This window comes from Sceloporus undulatus, chromosome 2 (assembly GCF_019175285.1).
Source record: "Sceloporus undulatus isolate JIND9_A2432 ecotype Alabama chromosome 2, SceUnd_v1.1, whole genome shotgun sequence".
NCBI classification, from domain to species: Eukaryota; Metazoa; Chordata; class Lepidosauria; order Squamata; family Phrynosomatidae; genus Sceloporus; species Sceloporus undulatus.
This window is the reverse complement of record NC_056523.1, coordinates 125,639,864-125,658,668: the sequence shown is the minus strand read 5'-3', so window position 1 is coordinate 125,658,668 and position 18,805 is coordinate 125,639,864. Positions and strand designations below refer to the sequence as shown.

At 42.1% G+C, this 18,805-nt stretch overlaps 1 protein-coding gene across 1 annotated transcript; it reads left to right on the top strand.

Annotated features, from left to right (window-relative positions):
* The first annotated feature begins 6,892 nt into the window (after positions 1-6,892).
* LOC121922160 (collectin-12-like) lies at positions 6,893-15,142 on the top strand. The gene is made up of 4 exons (XM_042451198.1): positions 6,893-6,969; positions 7,419-7,564; positions 12,799-12,908; positions 14,623-15,142. Exons 1-4 carry the CDS (start codon positions 6,933-6,935, stop codon positions 14,876-14,878), a joined length of 549 nt encoding a protein of 182 aa, XP_042307132.1. The 5' UTR covers positions 6,893-6,932; the 3' UTR covers positions 14,879-15,142.
* Positions 15,143-18,805: the final 3,663 nt, after the last annotated feature.

Here is an 18,805-nt window from a genome sequence, read left to right as displayed (position 1 = left end):
CTTATGCTGCAGTACTGGCATTAAACCACTGCATCCCCAGCGTTCCAGTCCAACTTCCCCCCTCCCTACCTCCTCCATGCTTCCACCTCACCTCCTTACAGTGCTCTCTCCCCGCGTCTTGCAGTCCACCACTGTACCTCTCATCTCCTGTCCTCCCACATCCTTCCTATCCTTATTTGTTCCTTCCAACATGCCTATTTCTAATACAGAGACATCTTATAGAACCAACATGAACTACCTCAAAGTTCCTGGTAAATATCATCCAAAGTCACCATACTCAGCAGCAATTGTGTGTGGTGCTTGCTTACTTCATTCATTCATCCTGAAGTTAACCAGGGCATTGATAAATCTCCAGGAATATCTTAAATACAATAAGTTGTGAGTTCAATCCCAGGGCTCCAAGGTTGACTCAGCTGTCCATCTTTTCGTAGGTGGGTAAAATGAATACCCAGCTTGTTGGGGGCAATTGGCTTACAGATTGTGAACCGCTTAGAGAGTGCTGAATTCACTGATGTGGCAGAGACTGTAAATGCTATTGCTATAAGAGGCAAGAGAAATATGAGACACAATGAGGAAGGGAGAGAGATGTTATATCACAAGAGGAGGAAAGGAGTCGAAAATACAGCATCACAGTGCAAAGAACAAGAGAGGAGATTGTTGAGGACAAATGAGTTGCCACTGGGGTGGAGGGTGGGGGACAATGGAGATGGGCCAAGTTAGGAGCACAGTGAAGGAGGCAAGGCAGCAGCAGGAAGAGGGGAAGAGTGCAATTCATCACTCCATTGCTCTGATCCCTGAGACAGCCATCTTACGATGCTACTCTGATGAAAGAAGAAGCTTAGAAAAAGCAAGAGGAGAGGGTAAATGAAAGCTTATTGAAGTAGGTGCTTGATATGAATCTTCAGATGTTTGGGAAATGGGTCCATACAGTAATAAGGGAAAGAGAAATGTCTTTTTGGATGATCTCTCTCACTCACTCACTCTCACTCCATATTCATTGCCTTGTGAGTATGGTATGGGCATTTGAACTGTTAACTTAATATTTATACCTATATCCTACTAAATTAGATGTGCATAAGAGAGGAATACCAATATTTACATCTGCAATATAAACCAATATGTACCTCTGCAACATAAAATACATCAAGGAAACAAAATGAAAGCTACAAGGCTGAGGAAATAGAAAACATTTATATCAAGCAGTATAAGCATGGTGTTAAGGGAGAAAAACTGGCACCTCCTTTAAAATATATAATTTTTCTCATACAGAGCAATTACCTTTCAAAGTTTTCAAGAGGGTAGGTGTGTCTGTCTTTTGCAGCAAAATCAATAGGACATGGAATATATCCTTATCTGCCCAAGAGTATCTACCCTTAAACACTAACAAATGCTGTCATAGGTTTTTGCAGTCTCCAGCTCCCTTCATCAGAGGCCTGGAGTGCTGCATCAGTTGGTAGATAATTATACACACACTTTCTTAGTTATTATAATCCATTTAATCTGTATCTCTAAGGGAAATCACACAATCTTTTCCGTCAGTTACTACTATACATCACCCTGCATCTTCCCTTGTGCATCAGATGGCAGTCATGGGCTTCCTGTGGTATATATTTTTATGGATATGTAGCTTTTAGTCACCAATGAAAAACTGGCATAAAGGTGAGCTGATGAGAGTACCAGTGGAAGTGTGTGTGCATGACAAAATGTTAATATTTTTTCTTCCATCTGTACTGTACCAGCAATGTACAAGCACACTTTATGTGCTTCCCCTCTTGCTATTAATCACCACAATAATCCTGTAAGGACCAAGCAGAGATTTGAACTTGGGTCTCCCTGTTCCAAGTCCAGCACTTTACACATTACTCTGTACTGGGTCTCTCAGATTAGATGAAACCATAAAACAATTGTATGTAAGATGAAACATAGTGGAAGGGGAAAGGCAACAATCAATATGTCAAATTTACATAATTAGAATGTCTTGCATAATATGCAAAATAGATGTCAAGATCTGAGGAAGTGGAATATGGCAATTCTAGCTTTGGATCATACTGCTCAAGATTCAGTGGTGACCAAGCCAAGCTTCAATACCCCACCAGTGTCAGATCTGATCTCTGTGCTTTTGGTATTTCTAGTTTGGACAAAAGCACAGCTCACTTGTACTAGTGTAATGCACTTCTTTAAAGGCATTGGCTATTCCTCATATGGATGAGAGTAGCCTTATTCAGACTGACAGCCAGTGCTGATTTAATTAGCTCTATTTAATGTCCTACTGTGTTGCTCTGGGTTGTTTCTTCATATTTCCAAGAGTCGTGTTCTTCAAAAAAATTAAAATGCATGGTCTCTTACTCCTAATTATTATTGTTCTTAATGAGATTGCCTCAACCCCATTCTAAGCACAAGAGAGCTTTCAGTCACCTTAAACTGAACAGGGAGCCTTACAGTAGGGGATGTCAGGGATGATGGGAGTTGTAGCTCTTCACCTCTGGCTCGAACTCACCACCTGGTTGTGCACCGCGCTGACCAGTTTTGGCCAGTGGTTATAGCTTAGCAAGAGTTACAGAGAATAGGCTGAAGACCCTGACAAACTCTCCAAGCCTTCTCACTCTTGCTTCCACAGAAGTCTTCTTCAGGATCCAGCTGGCTCTTGTAGCTTCACCCAAGACACCAGACAACTCAGTAGTCTTAAATAAAAGATCTACTTTATTCTACTATATACAGCTCCAAAACTATCCAACACAACAATACTCAACTCCTCACTCTACTACCCACTCTACTACAACCCACAAAATACATTGGGATGCATAGTCATTATTATAGTCAATGCATGGTACCACCCACTGTTGTCTGTTTCCACCCAGTAGGCGTGTACATCATTCTCATTGGTTCTCTTGGTTCATCCTACAATTAATGATTTCATCATCTCAGCCTTGACCACTTAACAATTGTCAGGTGTGTCCAATTATCCACTTTATATTTCTTGTCCTTGGCATTCAGGACTTGTTAATTGTATTACCATTTACACCTGTGTGGTTCTCAATTGGCTTCTGCTGAGTCATCCTGACTCTCACATACATGTTTTATTTCATTTACTGTATATCCCATGTTGCTTTTTCCTTAACAGTAATGTGCTGGAATTTGGCTCTGTGACCCTCTGTGCATACCAAAATCCATGGATGCTCAAGTCCCATTATATACAGTGGTGTAGTAAAATGGCAAAAATTAAGGATTACTTTTTGGGTTTTTAAAATGTATTTTCAAGCTGTGGACAATTGGATCCATAAATGCAGAATCTGTGGATACATAGGGTCAACTGTACTGATGATTTCTTTCCCCACTCCCTTTCCCTCTCCCTCTCTCTACCACCTCTCCCCATGGCCACTACCAGTCTTCCAAAATAGTGAGGAGTGATAGGTATTGTTTCTTCCTCCATTTCTTTTTTCTTTCTCCTTCACCTGTGTGGTTGGGTACACACACACACATACAGTACATCAAGGAAATGCCTCACTGAGTATGAGCTCTATCATGGCAAAGTCATACTTAAAATTTCATCTTTACAAGAAGGTGTGTGAAGAGCTTTCACTTTGGTTTTAATTTGAGTAGCATGCCCAGAAGCCTTTAACTTGCTTCAAAATAGGGAATATGTTTCTCACGTATCTTGTTTTAAAGAGGTTTTAGTTGTTATTATTATCATGGATATCGCATTGAATTCCATTGTCAGTTGTGGAGATCCATCTCTTGGTAGATTGAGAGGGTGCTAATTTAACCTGGAAGCTGCTCACTCTGTCTTAAATGCTTCTTTGCATTTAACTTGTAGGGTTGTTTGTTTTAAAGCAGTTTCAACTGAGAGGTTTTTTCATAATTATTGCAATCACAGCAGACAGAGAGAAAATAAGTGATTTCTTTTCCTGCTCCTGATGGAAACCCCTCCTCGGAAGATGAAATTGTTATTGGAAGTGATGCTTTCCAGTGGCTTTTACCTCAGAAGGACACTTTTTTTTCTTTCCTCTTCTGAGCAGCTAAACATCAGGGGTGATACATCTGCCTGATTCTTCTGTGGCTTGTTAGATAGAGGCAAAATTGATCATGATAAAAAGAGAGCACAAGCATCCGGTCCTAGAGTATCAGCTGCCTCAAAGATGTTTATTTCACTCAGCCTCACCCAGTTATGGATGATGATTACCAGAATGAGGACTACCAGAATGAAGGCTATCACAGTGACAAATACCAGAATGACACTGCATCAGAGAAATCATCTCATACCTGGGAAGTTCACTCCACATCGGAACATTTGGAAAAAGGTAATGGAAGATGTGGAAGTGTAGAGAGCCAGGGTGGTGTAGTGGTTTGAGCATAGGACTAGGGTTCAGTTCCTCATTTATTCATGGAAACTCATGGGTAATTCCCATTCTCTCAGCCCCAGATAATCCTATGATAGGTTCACCTTAGGGTTGCCATAAGTTGGAAACAACTTGTAGGCAAACGACAACAACAATTGGAGGTGTGGAAAGGGAAATGAGAAGAAAGTCTCAAAAAGCCACTCTACTTTTGGTGCTCCACATTACGGCCACAGCAAAGGAGAGAAACATATTTCTCTAGAAGCCTTTGCACCCATTAAGTCACATAGTCAAAATTTTCCAGTGAGATAAGAAATATTTCAAAGCTATTGTGAAGTTTTCATGAAATACTAGAAACTACAATAGTTTCAGCATGGCCACATTAAGATATGATTACCTTTGGTACAAATGTGAGATATTGGTGCAAGCACTGCCATGTTGTTTGTCTGCTTTGCTTCTTATTTTAGTTCTTTCAATTACATTTTGTATCTCCAATTGGACTGCCATACTCTATAAGAGTAAAAGAGCTGGGCATGCATATTTCCAGTATTTAGAATGACCATTCAGTCTTAAGGGTCACAAGCTGGCATCCCAAGTGGACAGGCAATCCCTTAGGAATGTTTTTTATGTCTCAAACCAGTGACTTTGGACCAGAGCTGTGTGAACACAGCTGAACAGGAATATGAATACATCCCATTTTCGGCCATTTGGATGAAGATGCTACCAGAAGAGGAACTAAATGCAGATCCAGGTGAAAGACTTAATGCAACTCCACAAAAGGCATTAGGAAATCCTTTGGATCTTTAACTTTGCCAAGCCAAGCCTGAAGCAAAAAAACAAATAGCACCCACTCTCCACTGCTATGAAAGGCCAATCCTATTTAAAGTTTTGGTGTAGAATTCAAGCACACTTTTTAATATCAGTTTTTCCTTTCCTCCTACCTATTGCCCATTGAAATAGGTTGCTTCAACTATAACATAATTGATATTCTGGTTACATGTGCATTTGGGGTAAATATGTGATCTACATTATTGTTATCAACCTTGTCTGTATTCCCAAAGTTCAAAAGTGTGCATGCACCCAAAATCTGTGTAGTTCAAAAGGTATCACCTGTGCCCGAGGAGTGGATATCAGCAGAAATGGAGAAAATCAAGTTTTGTAGAACTCCAGATGTACTTTGGAATATCTTTTCCCCAGTGGTCATTTTGAATTTTATTCTAAAAGAGGAAATTGGTTACCAAAAAAGGATAACAAAAGAATAGAAATTTGATTTACATTTGAACATATTATGTTTTATTATAGGAGCAAATATTAAAATAATTACTGTAATTCAAATATAAATATAATGCATCTCTCACTACCGTGGAGAATACTGTGATGAAGTGACCTGTGTTTGTGCCTGTTTTACTGTTTTAAATAGTTTTAATTCTACAGACAGTTTAATTTTATTTTAATCTTGAATTTTGTAGGTATATTTTGTATATTAGAGCTAGATGTGATTTCCTCTTCCTCCCCCCTTTTTAATGCGGGAATCTTGTAATCTGCCTTGAGCTCTAGCTTTGGGAAAAAGGTGGGGTATAGAGAAAGTGATTGATTGCCGGCTCAGTTTAGTACAGTATCCAAAAATCAAATGTTAATAGGCAGTTGCTGCTTCATCCTATGACTATATATCTTTAAACCACAGGAAGATGTCTTCAAAGACTTTCTTCTGCCAACCATTCAAATGCAAAAATGCTCTCTGTATAATATGGCACAATTGCTACCTAATTTGGAACCTTCATTTCAGTCTCTCAGCATGTACAGGTTGAGTCTCATTCAGAATTCCAAAATCTGAAATAGTTCAAAATCAAAAATTGTCCACATGGGTGGCTGAGACGGTGACATCTTTGCTTTCTGATGGTTCAGTGTACACAATCTTTGTTTTATGAACAAAATTATTAAAAATATAATGTATAAAATAGAATATTAGTATGTGTCTTTGCACTTTGGCTAGCTAAGATTTCTCTACATCAGGGGTAGGCAACCCTTTTGAGCCAGGGGCCGGGTTGCTGGCCCTCAGACAACTGGGGGGCCGAAGCCAAAAAATAAATAATTAAATATTTTTAAATAAATAAATAAACTGGGACAAATGTAGGACAAAATTTGCTAATGGAGGGTACTTTTTAAATAAAAAATGGAGGATATGTGAAAAAATTGCTGATTTTTAAAAAAAGTTAAGATAAATGCATGTTTCTGAGGCTTCTATAGACAATTGCCCCACCATGGCCCTCACACAAGACGCCAAAGGCCCCGGCAGCAATCGGCGGCAGGACCGGGCTGGGGCCGGTCCCAAGGCCTTGCCAGGCCGCATCCGGCCCGCGGGCCGCAGGTTGCCTACCCCTGCTCTACATTATTCAGGGGAGGGGAAATGAATCTTCATAGAGATTGATGGGTACTTAAACGGAGCCCCATTATGGCCATCTTGTAAATTCCAAACTCACCAGTGTTTTTTAATTATTTTTTTTTGAAGAATTGTATATATTTGAGGATGACAAATGGAGATCCTTCCCAAGGAGACCCTTCATCATATTCTGCATTGTGCTGCTCTCTTCCTTGATAATGACAACAGCTGCTCTTGTGATGGCATGCCTTAGATGTAAGTGCACTTCAGAAGCGCAACTCTTTTTTGGATACCCATTCTGTTCCATTTACCTTCTTCTTTTCCATTTAGCTTTTGACCTTATTGATTACATATAAAAGCAGGGTATATATATTATTGTATGGCTTGTCAGCTTCCCTTGAAATATTTTTATCAAAAAGAATTCTGAAACAAAACATATTGTGAAGCATACATGTAAGTAATGAAAGATGAAGGACTATAGGTCCAGGAATGATCTTGGTCTATCTGCTAGTCTAGTGAAAGGGAAACTCTTGGGTGGCAACACTGCACAAACACAGGGTAAGGCATACTAGATTATGTTTGTTCATGAGCTGAATGTCCAGCCGAGCTACTATCTGATTCCAGGTGCAAATACATCAGTGAAACCTGTAGTGTATGTTCTGTTCATGCTGAGTAGCCTTCTTTCAAGTCTTCATATTTTGCAGGCATTCCAGTTTGCCCAGATGACTGGACTGAATTCCAAGATAAATGCTATTATGCCTCAGAAAATGGAAACACATGGGAGGAAAGCAGATATATGTGCAAAAGAAAAGGTGCTGATCTCATGGTAATAGATCATGCAATGGAACAGGTGGGTGTTTCCGGTCTCTTATAGAACAGAAAATGGAATAGCTGAGAGTGTGGCACAAGAGGACATATCTTCCTATTTTGGGAAAAAGCAGGAATTAAATTCATTCATTCATTCATTGTTGGACCACTGTACTTACAGACACCCTCAGCTTTGTGTGTTCAGAAAAAATCTACCTTCCAATAAAGGCCTGCATGATTTGATCTCAAGTTTAATCTTGAAGAACCTTTAGCCTTTCTACATAATGTAAAGAATAAGGTGGCAAGTTCCTGGGCATTATCTTTTGGGGCAGCAGCCCAGTGGTCTTATTGCTCCTTTTCTCCTGTATTTTTAATATTATTTTACTATCACCACACCTTCCTGTGTCTTTCTGAATTCTCTGAAGACCATTTTAAGAACAATTTTTGCACTATGATTCTGTTTTAACCGTCGTGACAACACCCTATGTAATATTGTGATTTGTGGTTTGCTGTAGCACTAAAAACTTCTGGCTGAGAATTCTTAATTATTCTTGTTATGTGCCTTCAAGTAATTTTTGTCTTATGGCAACCCTAAGATGAAACTAACATGGGGTTTTCTTGACAACATTTATTCAGAGAAAGTTTCTCATTGCTAGCCTGAGACTGAGAGAGTGAGACTTGCCCAGGGCCACCCAGAGGGTTTGATGGCTAAGCTGGGAATCAAATCCTGGTCTCCAGAGTTGTAGTCCAATACTCAAACCAATGCCCCTCCCTAAACTGCAAATTTTAGGATTAATTGCTATGTTGCCATGACAGTTAAAGTGGAATTATAGTGCTATAATTGTGAAAGGGCCCTTTGTCTGCAAATGACTCCACACGGATGGCTCCTAGCACTGCTAATCAAAAAGCATTTTGCATTTATACCATTTCCCCTTCCTTAGTGGATTTGCTGTGGTAAGAAAAAAACAGAAGGAACAAATGATAGCAAACATGGCAGAGTTTAAAACTGAAGATGACATCTAAAGTCTAGAAGAAGTACCTTTAGCATCCTTTCACCATTTTCTCCTAGAGGACTTCCTGCTCTTTATAAAGATGACTGCCTGTATCTTTATAAAGATGGATATCTGCATGCTGGCTGAGCATAATTAATAGTTTTATGTCTTATCCCAGACCATTTGCTGAAATTAAGGAAGAATGTAGATCCTATACCCACATTTTCTAGGAATCCAGTAACCCATGAAAAGGTTAGTGATACAGTTTTGAGGTGATTAATAATAATAATAATAAATAATAAATTTTATTTTTACCCCGCCTTTCCATAAATATGATCAAGGCGGCTTACAAAATTTAAAACATTACAATACAAGATAAAAATTCAATATAAAAGTTAAAAACATTACTACAAAGAACAGGAACAGGAAATCAATAAAATACACATGTCAAGGGCAAAGAGAAGGAGAAATTAATTTACAACGGTCCGGGGTCGAAAGGGAAAAATAAGGGGCAGGAAAATAAACAATTTAACTAAGGTGGGAAGGCCAACCGAAATAGATACGTTTTCAGATTTTTCTTGAAAATAACTAGTGAGGCGGTGGAGCGAAGCTCTACGGGGAGCTTGTTCCAAAGTGAAGGGGCAGCAATGGCAAAAGCCCTCTGTGAGGTCCGTGCAAGGTTTGACCTAGGGACCTCCAACAAATTTGTCCCGGATGTTCTGAGTGTGCGGGGCGGATTATATGGGGAGAGGCGGTCCTCCAAGTACCCTGGGCCCAAGCCATTTAGGGCTTTATAGGTCAAACCCAACACCTTGTATTGAGCTCAGAAACGAACAGGCAGCCAGTGAAGGTCTTTCAAAATAGGTGTTATATGGTCCGACCTCGAACTGCCAGCGACCAGTCTAGCTGCCATGTTCTGCACCATTTGCAGCTTCCAGGTTTGGTACAAGGGTTGCCCCATGTAGAGCGCATTGCAGAAATCCAACCGAGAGGTTACCAAAGCATGTACAACAGATTCAAGGTCCTTATGGTCCAGGTAGGGACGCAACTGGCGTATCAGCCGAAGCTGATAACAAGCACTCCTGACCGTCGCGTCCACCTGAGAAGTCAGCTGGAGCGACGAATCAAGGAGCACTCCCAAGCTGCGCTCCGAGTCCTTCAGGGGGAGCATGACCCCATTCAGGACCGGGTGACAGATCTCACCACCCGAAACCGGGGAACCTATCACCAGTACTTCCGTTTTCCCTGGATTCACACTGAGTTTGTTCTCCCTCATCCAGCCCATTACCGACGCCAAGCAGGTATCTAGAGGAGAGATGCCATCCTTAGTTACTGCATCAGTCGGAGACATAGAGAAGACTATCTGGGTGTCATCAGCGTACTGATAACACCGCGCCCCATGTCTCCGGATGATCTCTCTCAGCGGCTTCATGTAAATGTTAAATAGCATAGGGGACAAATTCGCTCCCTGAGGGACACCAGATGTCAGGGCCCTCCTGTCGGAGCGACAGTCCCCCAGCTCCACCATCTGGGATCTGCCCGAGAGGTAGGAACGGAACCACTGCAAAGCAGTGCCCCTGATTCCCAACTCCCTCAGGCGTCCCAGAAGGATACCATGGTCGATGGTATCGAAGGCTGCTGAGATGTCCAAGAGCACTAACAGGGACATGCTCCCCCTGTCCATGCCCAGACGGAGGTCATCAACTAAGGCGACCATGGCAGTCTCAACTCCATAGCCCGCCCGGAAGCCGGTTTGAAATGGGTCCAGAAAATCGGTGTCATCCAAGATCGACTTAAGTTGGAAAGCGACTGCTCTCTCGATCACCTTCCCCAAAAAAGGCAGCAGTGAGATGGGCCGATAATTATTATGAATCAGGGGGTCTAAGGAGGGCTTCTTTAGCAGGGGTTTAACCACTGCTAATTTTAATTTAGATGGAAACTGACCCTCACTTAGAAATGTATTAATTATGCGATGCAACATAAGTCGCACCACATTTCCACCCTGAGCTGTCAGCCATGAGGGACAGAGATCAAGGGAGCAAGTCGTCCTCCTAACACTTCGAAGGATCTTGTCCACTTCCTCGGTACTAATGAACTCAAAGTGATCCAGTATAACGGGGGCCACGGACGCTTCGGACACCTCTCCTACAGGATCTGCACAAATACTGGCGTCGAGATCAGCCCTTATCCGAGAGATTTTATCCGCAAAGAAGTTGTTAAAATCGTCACAGCAGGCTTTAGATGACTCCAAGATAGGGCTCAGGGAGGGAGGGAGCTGACGTGACGTGGCTCTGCGGACGCAATACGTGCAGCATAGAACGAATTCTTTGCTGCACCTATTGCCACTCCATAAGCTTTCAAATGAGAGCAAAGGAGTGTCCTGTCAGACAAGCGCTGATGTCTTCACCATTTACGCTCTAGTCATTGCGCCGCCCGCTTCCTTTCCCTGAGATCTTCCGTATACCAGGGTTGTTTATTGGAAGCAGGCCGGAAAGGATGCTTGGGAACGATACTGTGTATAGCCCTAGAGAGATTGGTATCCCAGATGTCGGTTAGGGCATCAACAGAATCGCCGTCAGAACCAGTCGTATACCCCTCTAGGGCTTCTTGGAACCTTATGGGTTCCATCAGCCTTCAAGGGTGGACCATCCTAATAGGTCCACCACCACCGGGGGGGGGGTTAATGGTAAAAGCCTTGATTCTAGCCTCAACCAAGAAATGATCCATCTATGACAAGGGAGAGACATTAGAGATCTCTGCCCACGGAGCCTCCATGTCCGTACTGAAGATCACATCAAGAGTATTACCAACACAATATGTTGGCCCTGAGACTAATTGAGACAGGCCCATGGCTGTCATGGTAGTCATGAACTCCCGAGCTGCACCTGTTGGAATATCACTGGCCTCGAAAGGGATGTTGAGGTCCCCCAGGACAAGAAGCCTAGGGGACTTCAACACCAGTTTCGAGACCAGCTGTGTCAGCTCGGCTAGGGAGTCTGTTAGTGCACGGGGTGGCCGGTAGACCAACAGAATTCCAACATAATTCTGTTTTCAGAATAGATTAATGCTTGTGTGGTTTTTCTTGAAGCTTAATACTGCTATGAGATCTCTTAAGGCCAAAGAAAAAGTTGTGGGGCCCACACAGCTCTAAATTCAGACAAGATATCAGCTCAGGTGAGCCAGTGTAGGCTTGAAATTTTGCTTGGAGAATAATGTCTTGCTGTTTTTCTTTTCTAAACCTCCCAGCATGGATGGGATGGAATGAAGATGGACTATGGATATAGAAAATCAATTTCTACTGACCGGTAGTTATGGAGGGATAATTTAAAAGCACATGAACATCTGAAAGATGCAAAGAGTGATTCAGGACAAAATTAATATAAATGTGTGAGTGTTTGTGTGTTGTATTCCTTCAAGTCATTTCTAACTTATGGTGATCCTATCACACGGTTTTCTAGGCATGTTTCATCAGAGGGGGGTTGCCATTGCCATCCTCTGAGGCTGAGACATTGTGACTTGCCCAGGATCACCCACTGGGTTTCCATGGTCAAGTAGGGATTCAAACTTTGGTCTCCAGAGTCAAAGTTCAGTGAGCAAACCATTACACCATTCTGGCTCAATATAAACAAACTCTTCACAAAAAGAAGCTGTAACTGGATACAGTCAGATCATATGCTTTAAAGATTCATGGACTCTAGCGATCAAGGTCTGATTCCCTGCTCAGCTATGGAAACCCACTGGATGTCCTTGACTCAGTCACATATTCACAGCCCCGGAAAACCCTATGACACGTTAGTCTTAAATTCGCCATACGTGAGAAACGACTTGAAGGCACACAAGTCCTGGAGTCCCCAATTCCAGATAGCTGCATACCCTTTTCTAAAGAATCATGTCCTAAGCCATGGATATTATTTTGCCAAAGTTTCCACATCTAAGTCAAATATAAGAGGAGATAGCTCTTTCTGGTGCCTCGTTTAAGGAGAAATGGAACAGGAAAAAAAAAAATCATTATTTTTATCTTGGAAACAAACAAAGAATTCTAACCTGTTTCAAAAATTTACAAGGGCAACAATGTTTACCCATTGTGACAAAAACTGAATTATAATGATATCAAAGGATTATATTTTATCAAAGGGCTTTTCAGCCTCTAAAAAAAGGACTGTCACCGTTCCTATTGTTCTAATACTTGCTGTTACTCCCTCAGTGATGGAACCTTGTGGGATGCACAGCCTTGTGCTTCTTGAGGACCTTTGGTCTAAGCCATGTTGTTTTCCATTTGTCCTAGGCCTTTCTGAAAAGTAAAATGAAAGACAAAGGAACCATTTGGATTGGCTTGCATTACATACAGGCTGAAAATGCATGGAGGTGGGTGGATGGGAAAAATCTCTCCTACAAGTGAGTAGCATCCTTCACTATCATTCTACAGCTAAGGTTGTAAGGGCGTGTCTGCACTGACTGAAACAAGTACTAGATTTTGTTCCTGTTGTTTCCATTTGTTGTTGTTGTTGTTGTGTGCCTTCAAGTTGTTTCCAACTTATGGTGACAGAGAGGAGGTTTGCCATTGCCTTCCCCTGAGACTGAGAGTGTGTGACTCACCCAGTGTCATCCAGTTGGTTTCATGCCAAAGAAAGAAATGGTCTCGAGTCATAGTCCAACATTCAAACTACTAATGCCACAATTTTATACTAGGGTATATTAGGATCCTTCACATGCTTGCTCTTCTTTGCCATGCCCTCTTCCTCAGGAGGGAGCCACCACTGCAACAAAGCTTGGAGGGGCACACTTTTTTGCTATGGCGGTGGCTTCCTCCTCACAAAGAGGCAGCCACTACAGTGAAGTCAGGAGGTACTCTTGCCCCTTCTCACCCTGCAGTGGGAGACAAGCCCATCTGGGTGTCACCTCCTAGTGACACCACTGGGAGTATCCTATTCTTTTGCAGCTCAAGCTTTGTTATACTGTTTACTGCAGACACACTGCTACAACTCAGCAACTGAAAATCTCTGTTTCTCCATCTACAGTTCTCCTTCACCACTCTCCCAAATGCCAATGCTGTTTAAAAACTTCCAGCTAGATAGAGAAAGAAAAGAGGACTAGGGGAACAGGAAAGGACTTTGTTAAAAGGAGGTTCTTTGTCAGACACCGAGGTATATTTGTACTGTTGAACTTTTAAAATAGTTTAATAACAAAAAATAGCAGCAGAAGGGACACATGTCTGGCTTACTGGTGGACAAAGCAGATAATGGAGGTATATTTCTTTGAAGTAATGCTCCTTGTTGCCTCTGAGAGGCAGTGGGCATCCTCCTCCGCTGTTTCCCCCAGCTTTTGAATGGCTCATAGCACACAGAGCACAAAGTTTATTCTTTCCTGGGACAGCTGACTGTCGGCCCATTTCTTCACTATTTCCTTTTTAGCTAACAAAGGCTCCCAGATCAACTTACAAATTGTTTATTTGACAGCTCCCTGTCCTCAGACTCACAATCTAAATAAAACACTACACACAGGGAAAAGGGAATGGCATTAGGGGAGGGAATTGTATATATTGTATTTTTTTTTAAAGGTTGTACGCTGCTTTGATTGTGGTAACAAAAAGCGGGATATAAATTAAAGTTTTATGTATTTATAAGTTTTAATTAAATCCAGCAGATATTACTGGTTCTTTCATCTGCTCCTGATGCTGTGCCTGCCTCTTCTTCTTTCCCTCCAAGGCCACAGCATTCTTATTAATTCTTATTAATTTAATAATTATGATTTTTAAAAAATAATAATTTATTAACATTAAAATTATTAGTAGTACTTTGTTCTTTAGCTGCATGTGCACAGCTGCCAACACATCTAACTGGAATAGGCATGGGAGAAAAGCCAGTGGTTGTCACGAATGCCTTCTTGTGTTGCATGGATTGCACTATAAAATCTGTCATTTTTAGTCGGATTCTGTAGGAAAGCATTCTTTGTAAACAAGAGCTTGATTCTTAGCTTCACCGGATATCATTCTTATGTTTTGAATCTGCATCCAAATCTAACAAACACAGCTGCTCCATCCTCAGCAAGAATCCAGTCTGCTGGGTTCCCTGTTAGTTTACCACTGACAGAAAGTTCTCTTTCTTTTCAGAAACTGGCAAGGAGGAAGACCACAAAAGGAGCATGAGGGAAATGACGTAGAATGTGTGGCTGCAGGTTATGAACACAAGTGGACCATCCATCACTGCAGAAGTTACATTCTTTCCATTTGTGAAAAGAGCAGGCATGTTGTCTGTGACCTGTGCTCCCCATTTCAGCCACAATTAAACTTTTCTGCATCTTCAAGTAGAATCAGTCATAATGATTGTTACTGGGGAACAGTTAGAAAACATGCCAGACAAACCTGACCAACTTCCACCTCATCCACCAGTCTGCTTCCAGCTGAGTCCATCTGGAAGTGAAGCAAAGGAAGAAGGAAAAAACTTGGTTAAATCTGTCAAATGTCAAAAAGGGAATTAATCATGTTTCTCTTCCTCTCATCCTGTGACCTGTTTTCCTCAGCATCCCTCTGTCCAGAGTCCACAAGGGATCAGTTTGATCCCCTTGAGAAGCTCACCAGTAAGGCAGGAAAGTAATAGCCTCCCTGTTACCTTCCTCCAGCATTTGCACTCAGAGGTGCAGTTGTTCCATTTAACTGTCCTGATGTGTTGTTGATTAACCAATGCTCTATGAATTTGTCTAATCCTTAAAACTGTGACTATCATCACATGCTGTGACAAGGAATTCATATGTTAACTTGGCAATGTATGCAATCTTGCGTCTTTTTATCTGTTCAGAACCCATCATAAATCAATTTCACAGGAAGAGATCTATCCAACTGAGTACATTGCTTCAGTCCTATATCTTTTTAAATGTCTGCTGGACTCAGTAGAGTCTGGCTACAATCCTAAACATGTTTAATTAGAAGAAATAACCACTTTACACAATAGATTATGTATGGTCCCAAACAATAAACACTGTGAGTGTGCTAAGGAGAGATGTTCTTCCAGACACAAAGTGTGCTCTTTTTTCATGGAGCAGTGGCAAATCATGTATTTCCTTCCACAGGTCTGTGAGACTAAGACGCACTTTCTTCTTTACACATAAGGTGCCCGGAGCTGGTTGTTGTTGTTGACAGCCCTTAAGCTGACCCATTCTCAAGGTGACCTTGTGAATGAGACATCTTTCGGCCTGTGAAGGAGAGAATAGGCTGGCTCAGCTCCATCAGGGCTAGCCTGAAGAAAGAGGCTCCTCCCTCCTTAACTGTCATCTTTCGGCCTGTGAGGGAGAGAATAGGCTGGCCCAGCTCCATCAGGGCTAGCCTTAAGAAAGAGGCTGCTCCCCCCTTAACTTAAGAGGCCCTTGGGGGTCTCTTCCCTCTCACAGGCTCTATGTATTCCTTCAGTGCAGAAGAAGAAAGGGATGGACTGGACGGCCCTTGGGTTTCCATTCTCTCTCTAGGACTTTACTTATTCAAGCATGGCAGAAGAAGGGGCTGGACTGGATGGCCCTTGGGGATCCCTTCCCTCTCTCGGATCCTATGTATTACTGTATGGCAGAAGAAGGGGCTGGATTGGAAGGCCCTTGGGGTCCCTTCCGTCTCTAGGACTCTATGTATTCCTGTGTGGCAGAAGAAGGGGCTGGATTGGATGGCCCTTCGGGTCCCTTATCTCTAGGACTCTATGTATTCCTGCATGGCAGAAGAAGGGGCTGGACTGGATGGCCCTTGGGGGACCCTTCCATCTCTAGCACTCTAGGTATTCCTGCATGGCAGAAGAAGGGGCTGGACTGGATGGCCCTTGGGGGTCCCTTCCATCTCTAGGACCCCATGTCTTCCTTCAGGGTAGAAGAAGGCACCCCTTTGGGGTCCCTTCCAACTCTTAATATCCTATGTATTCCTGAATGGCAGAAGAACGGGTTGGACTGGATATTGAGAAATCAAAAGTTGACAGCTTGACCTCTGCAGACAGAACTAGTCTTAACCCGCCTTGCGAGCCTCTCGAATGCAGTATGTCCTCCTTGGCTTTGTTATCATTCAGTCAGAGAGTTGAGAGAGACCTCAGAGAAGGCCATGATCCAGTCCAACCACCTTCTTCTGCCATGCAGGAGCTCTCCATCAAAGCCTAACCGACAGTTGGCCATCCAGACTCTGCTTCAGGACCCCCAGGGGAGGACGCCCCCCCCCCCCCAAATTCCAAGGAAGGGCATTATGGCCCCCTCCTGTGGCTCCATTTGCATACTACAGCCTCCGGAGGCTGAAAATAGAAAATCAAAAGATCCAAACAATTATCGTCCAGTTAGTCTGACATCAATACCAGGAAAGATTCTGGAGCAGATCATTAAACAGAGAGTCTGTGAACATCTAGAAAGCAATGCCATAATCACAAAAAGTCAACATGGGTTTCAGAGAAAGAAGTCATGCCAAACAAACCTTATCTCTTTCTTTGATAAAATTACCAGCTTGTTAGACGAAGGGAATGCTGTGCATATAGTACTGTATATCCTAATTTCAGTAAGGCCTTTGACAAAGTTCCCCATGATATTCTTGCAAACAAGCTTGTAAAATGTGGGCTAGACAAGGCAACTGTTACATGGATTTGTAATTGGTTGACCGACCGAACGCAAAGGGTGCTCAACAATGGCTCCTTTTCATCCTGGAGAGAAGTGATCAGTGGGGTCCCACAAGGCTCTGTCCTCGGTTCAGTTCTATTCAACATCTTTATCAATGACTTGGAAGACAAAATTGGGGGAATACTTATCAAATTTGCAGATGACACCAAATTAGGAGGAGTAGCTAATACTCCAGAGGACAGGATCAAGATTCAAAATGACCTGAACAGACTAGAAAACTGGGCCGAAGCTAACAAAATGAAATTCAACACGGAGAAATGTAAGGTATTGTACTTAGGGCGGAAAAATGAAAAGCACAGATATAGGATGGGGGACAACTGGCTGAATGAAACTACGTGTGAAAGGGATCTAGGAGTCCAAGTAGACCAAAAGTTGAATATGAGTCAACAATGAGATGCGGCAGCTAACAAGGCCAATGCGATTTTAGGCTGCATCAATAGATGTATAGTGTCTAGATCCAGGGAAGTAATAGTGCCACTCTATTCTGCTTTGGTCAGGCCCCACCTGGAATACTGTGTCCAGTTCTAGGCAGCACAATTAAAAAAGGACATTGAGAAACTGGAGCGTGTCCAGTTTATGCAGCCTAAAATTGCATTGGCCTTGTTAGCTGCCGCATCGCATTGTTGACTCATGTTCAACTTATGGTCTACTTGGACTCCTAGATCCCTTTCACATGTAGTTTCATTCAGCCAGGTGTCGTGTCTTTTTAGATTGTAAGCCTGAGGGCAGGGAACCGTCTATTATCCCCTCTGTTGTAAGCTGACCGGATTCCCAGTGATTGGGCGGCATATAAATAAATCCTATTATTATTATTATTATTATTATTATTATTATTATTATTATTATTATTATTATTATTATTATTATTTATCTCCTAGACCCCCTGCTCTCCACTGCTCTGCTTGGGATCTCCAGATTCAAGCCAATAATCTCCCTGAAAGAGTTTATCCATCTGTGTATGGTTTTCTTCTCTTTCTACTGCCTTCTACCTTTCCCAACATTATTGTATATTCTATTGAGTCATGCCTTCTCATGATGTGGCCGAAGTATGACATCCTCAGTTTTGTCATCTTCTCTTCGAAGGAGACTTCAGGCTTGCTCAAGGATCCATCTGTTTGTCTTATTGGTTATCCGTGGTATCTTTAGCATTCTTCCCTAGCACTGTATTTCAAATGAGTTGATTTTCTTCTTATCCGCTTTCTTCACTGTCCAGATATTATATGGTTATGGGGAATACAATAGTTTAGATTATTCTAACTTTAGTGCTTAATTGTAGACTAGTGGGATGGACCCATGGATTCTCTTCTCTTTTCAGTCCTGTGCTGGAATGCATGCCATTTCATCAGTTTGCTTTACTTTATGCTGTGTGTTCTGTATTTTATCTGGATACTTTGTATTACAATTGTATTATATACTTTTATATTTTTATTATTGCTTCCCCCCATGAAATATAGTCTACAGCACAGGCCAGGTAAATGGGATCTGGTGGCTCTAGGGTATTTATATCCTATGTGTGTGTATGTATAGGTGTATAATACACACACACACACACACACACACACACACACACATTTTGGATTGTACGCCTGGAGCAGAACCCACTATTTTTGGTTGGATGATGATGATGATGATGATGATGATGATGATGATGATGATGATGATGA

Excerpts from the sequence above, each read along its gene's own strand:
- LOC121922160 (XM_042451198.1), top strand. The coding sequence starts at position 6,933 with ATGACAACAGCTGCTCTTGTGATGGCATGCCTTAGAT. Across the intron at positions 6,970-7,418 it reads TGTGATGGCATGCCTTAGAT|GCATTCCAGTTTGCCCAGAT; the intron begins GTAAGTGCACTT and ends CATATTTTGCAG. Across the intron at positions 7,565-12,798 it reads TAGATCATGCAATGGAACAG|GCCTTTCTGAAAAGTAAAAT; the intron begins GTGGGTGTTTCC and ends CATTTGTCCTAG.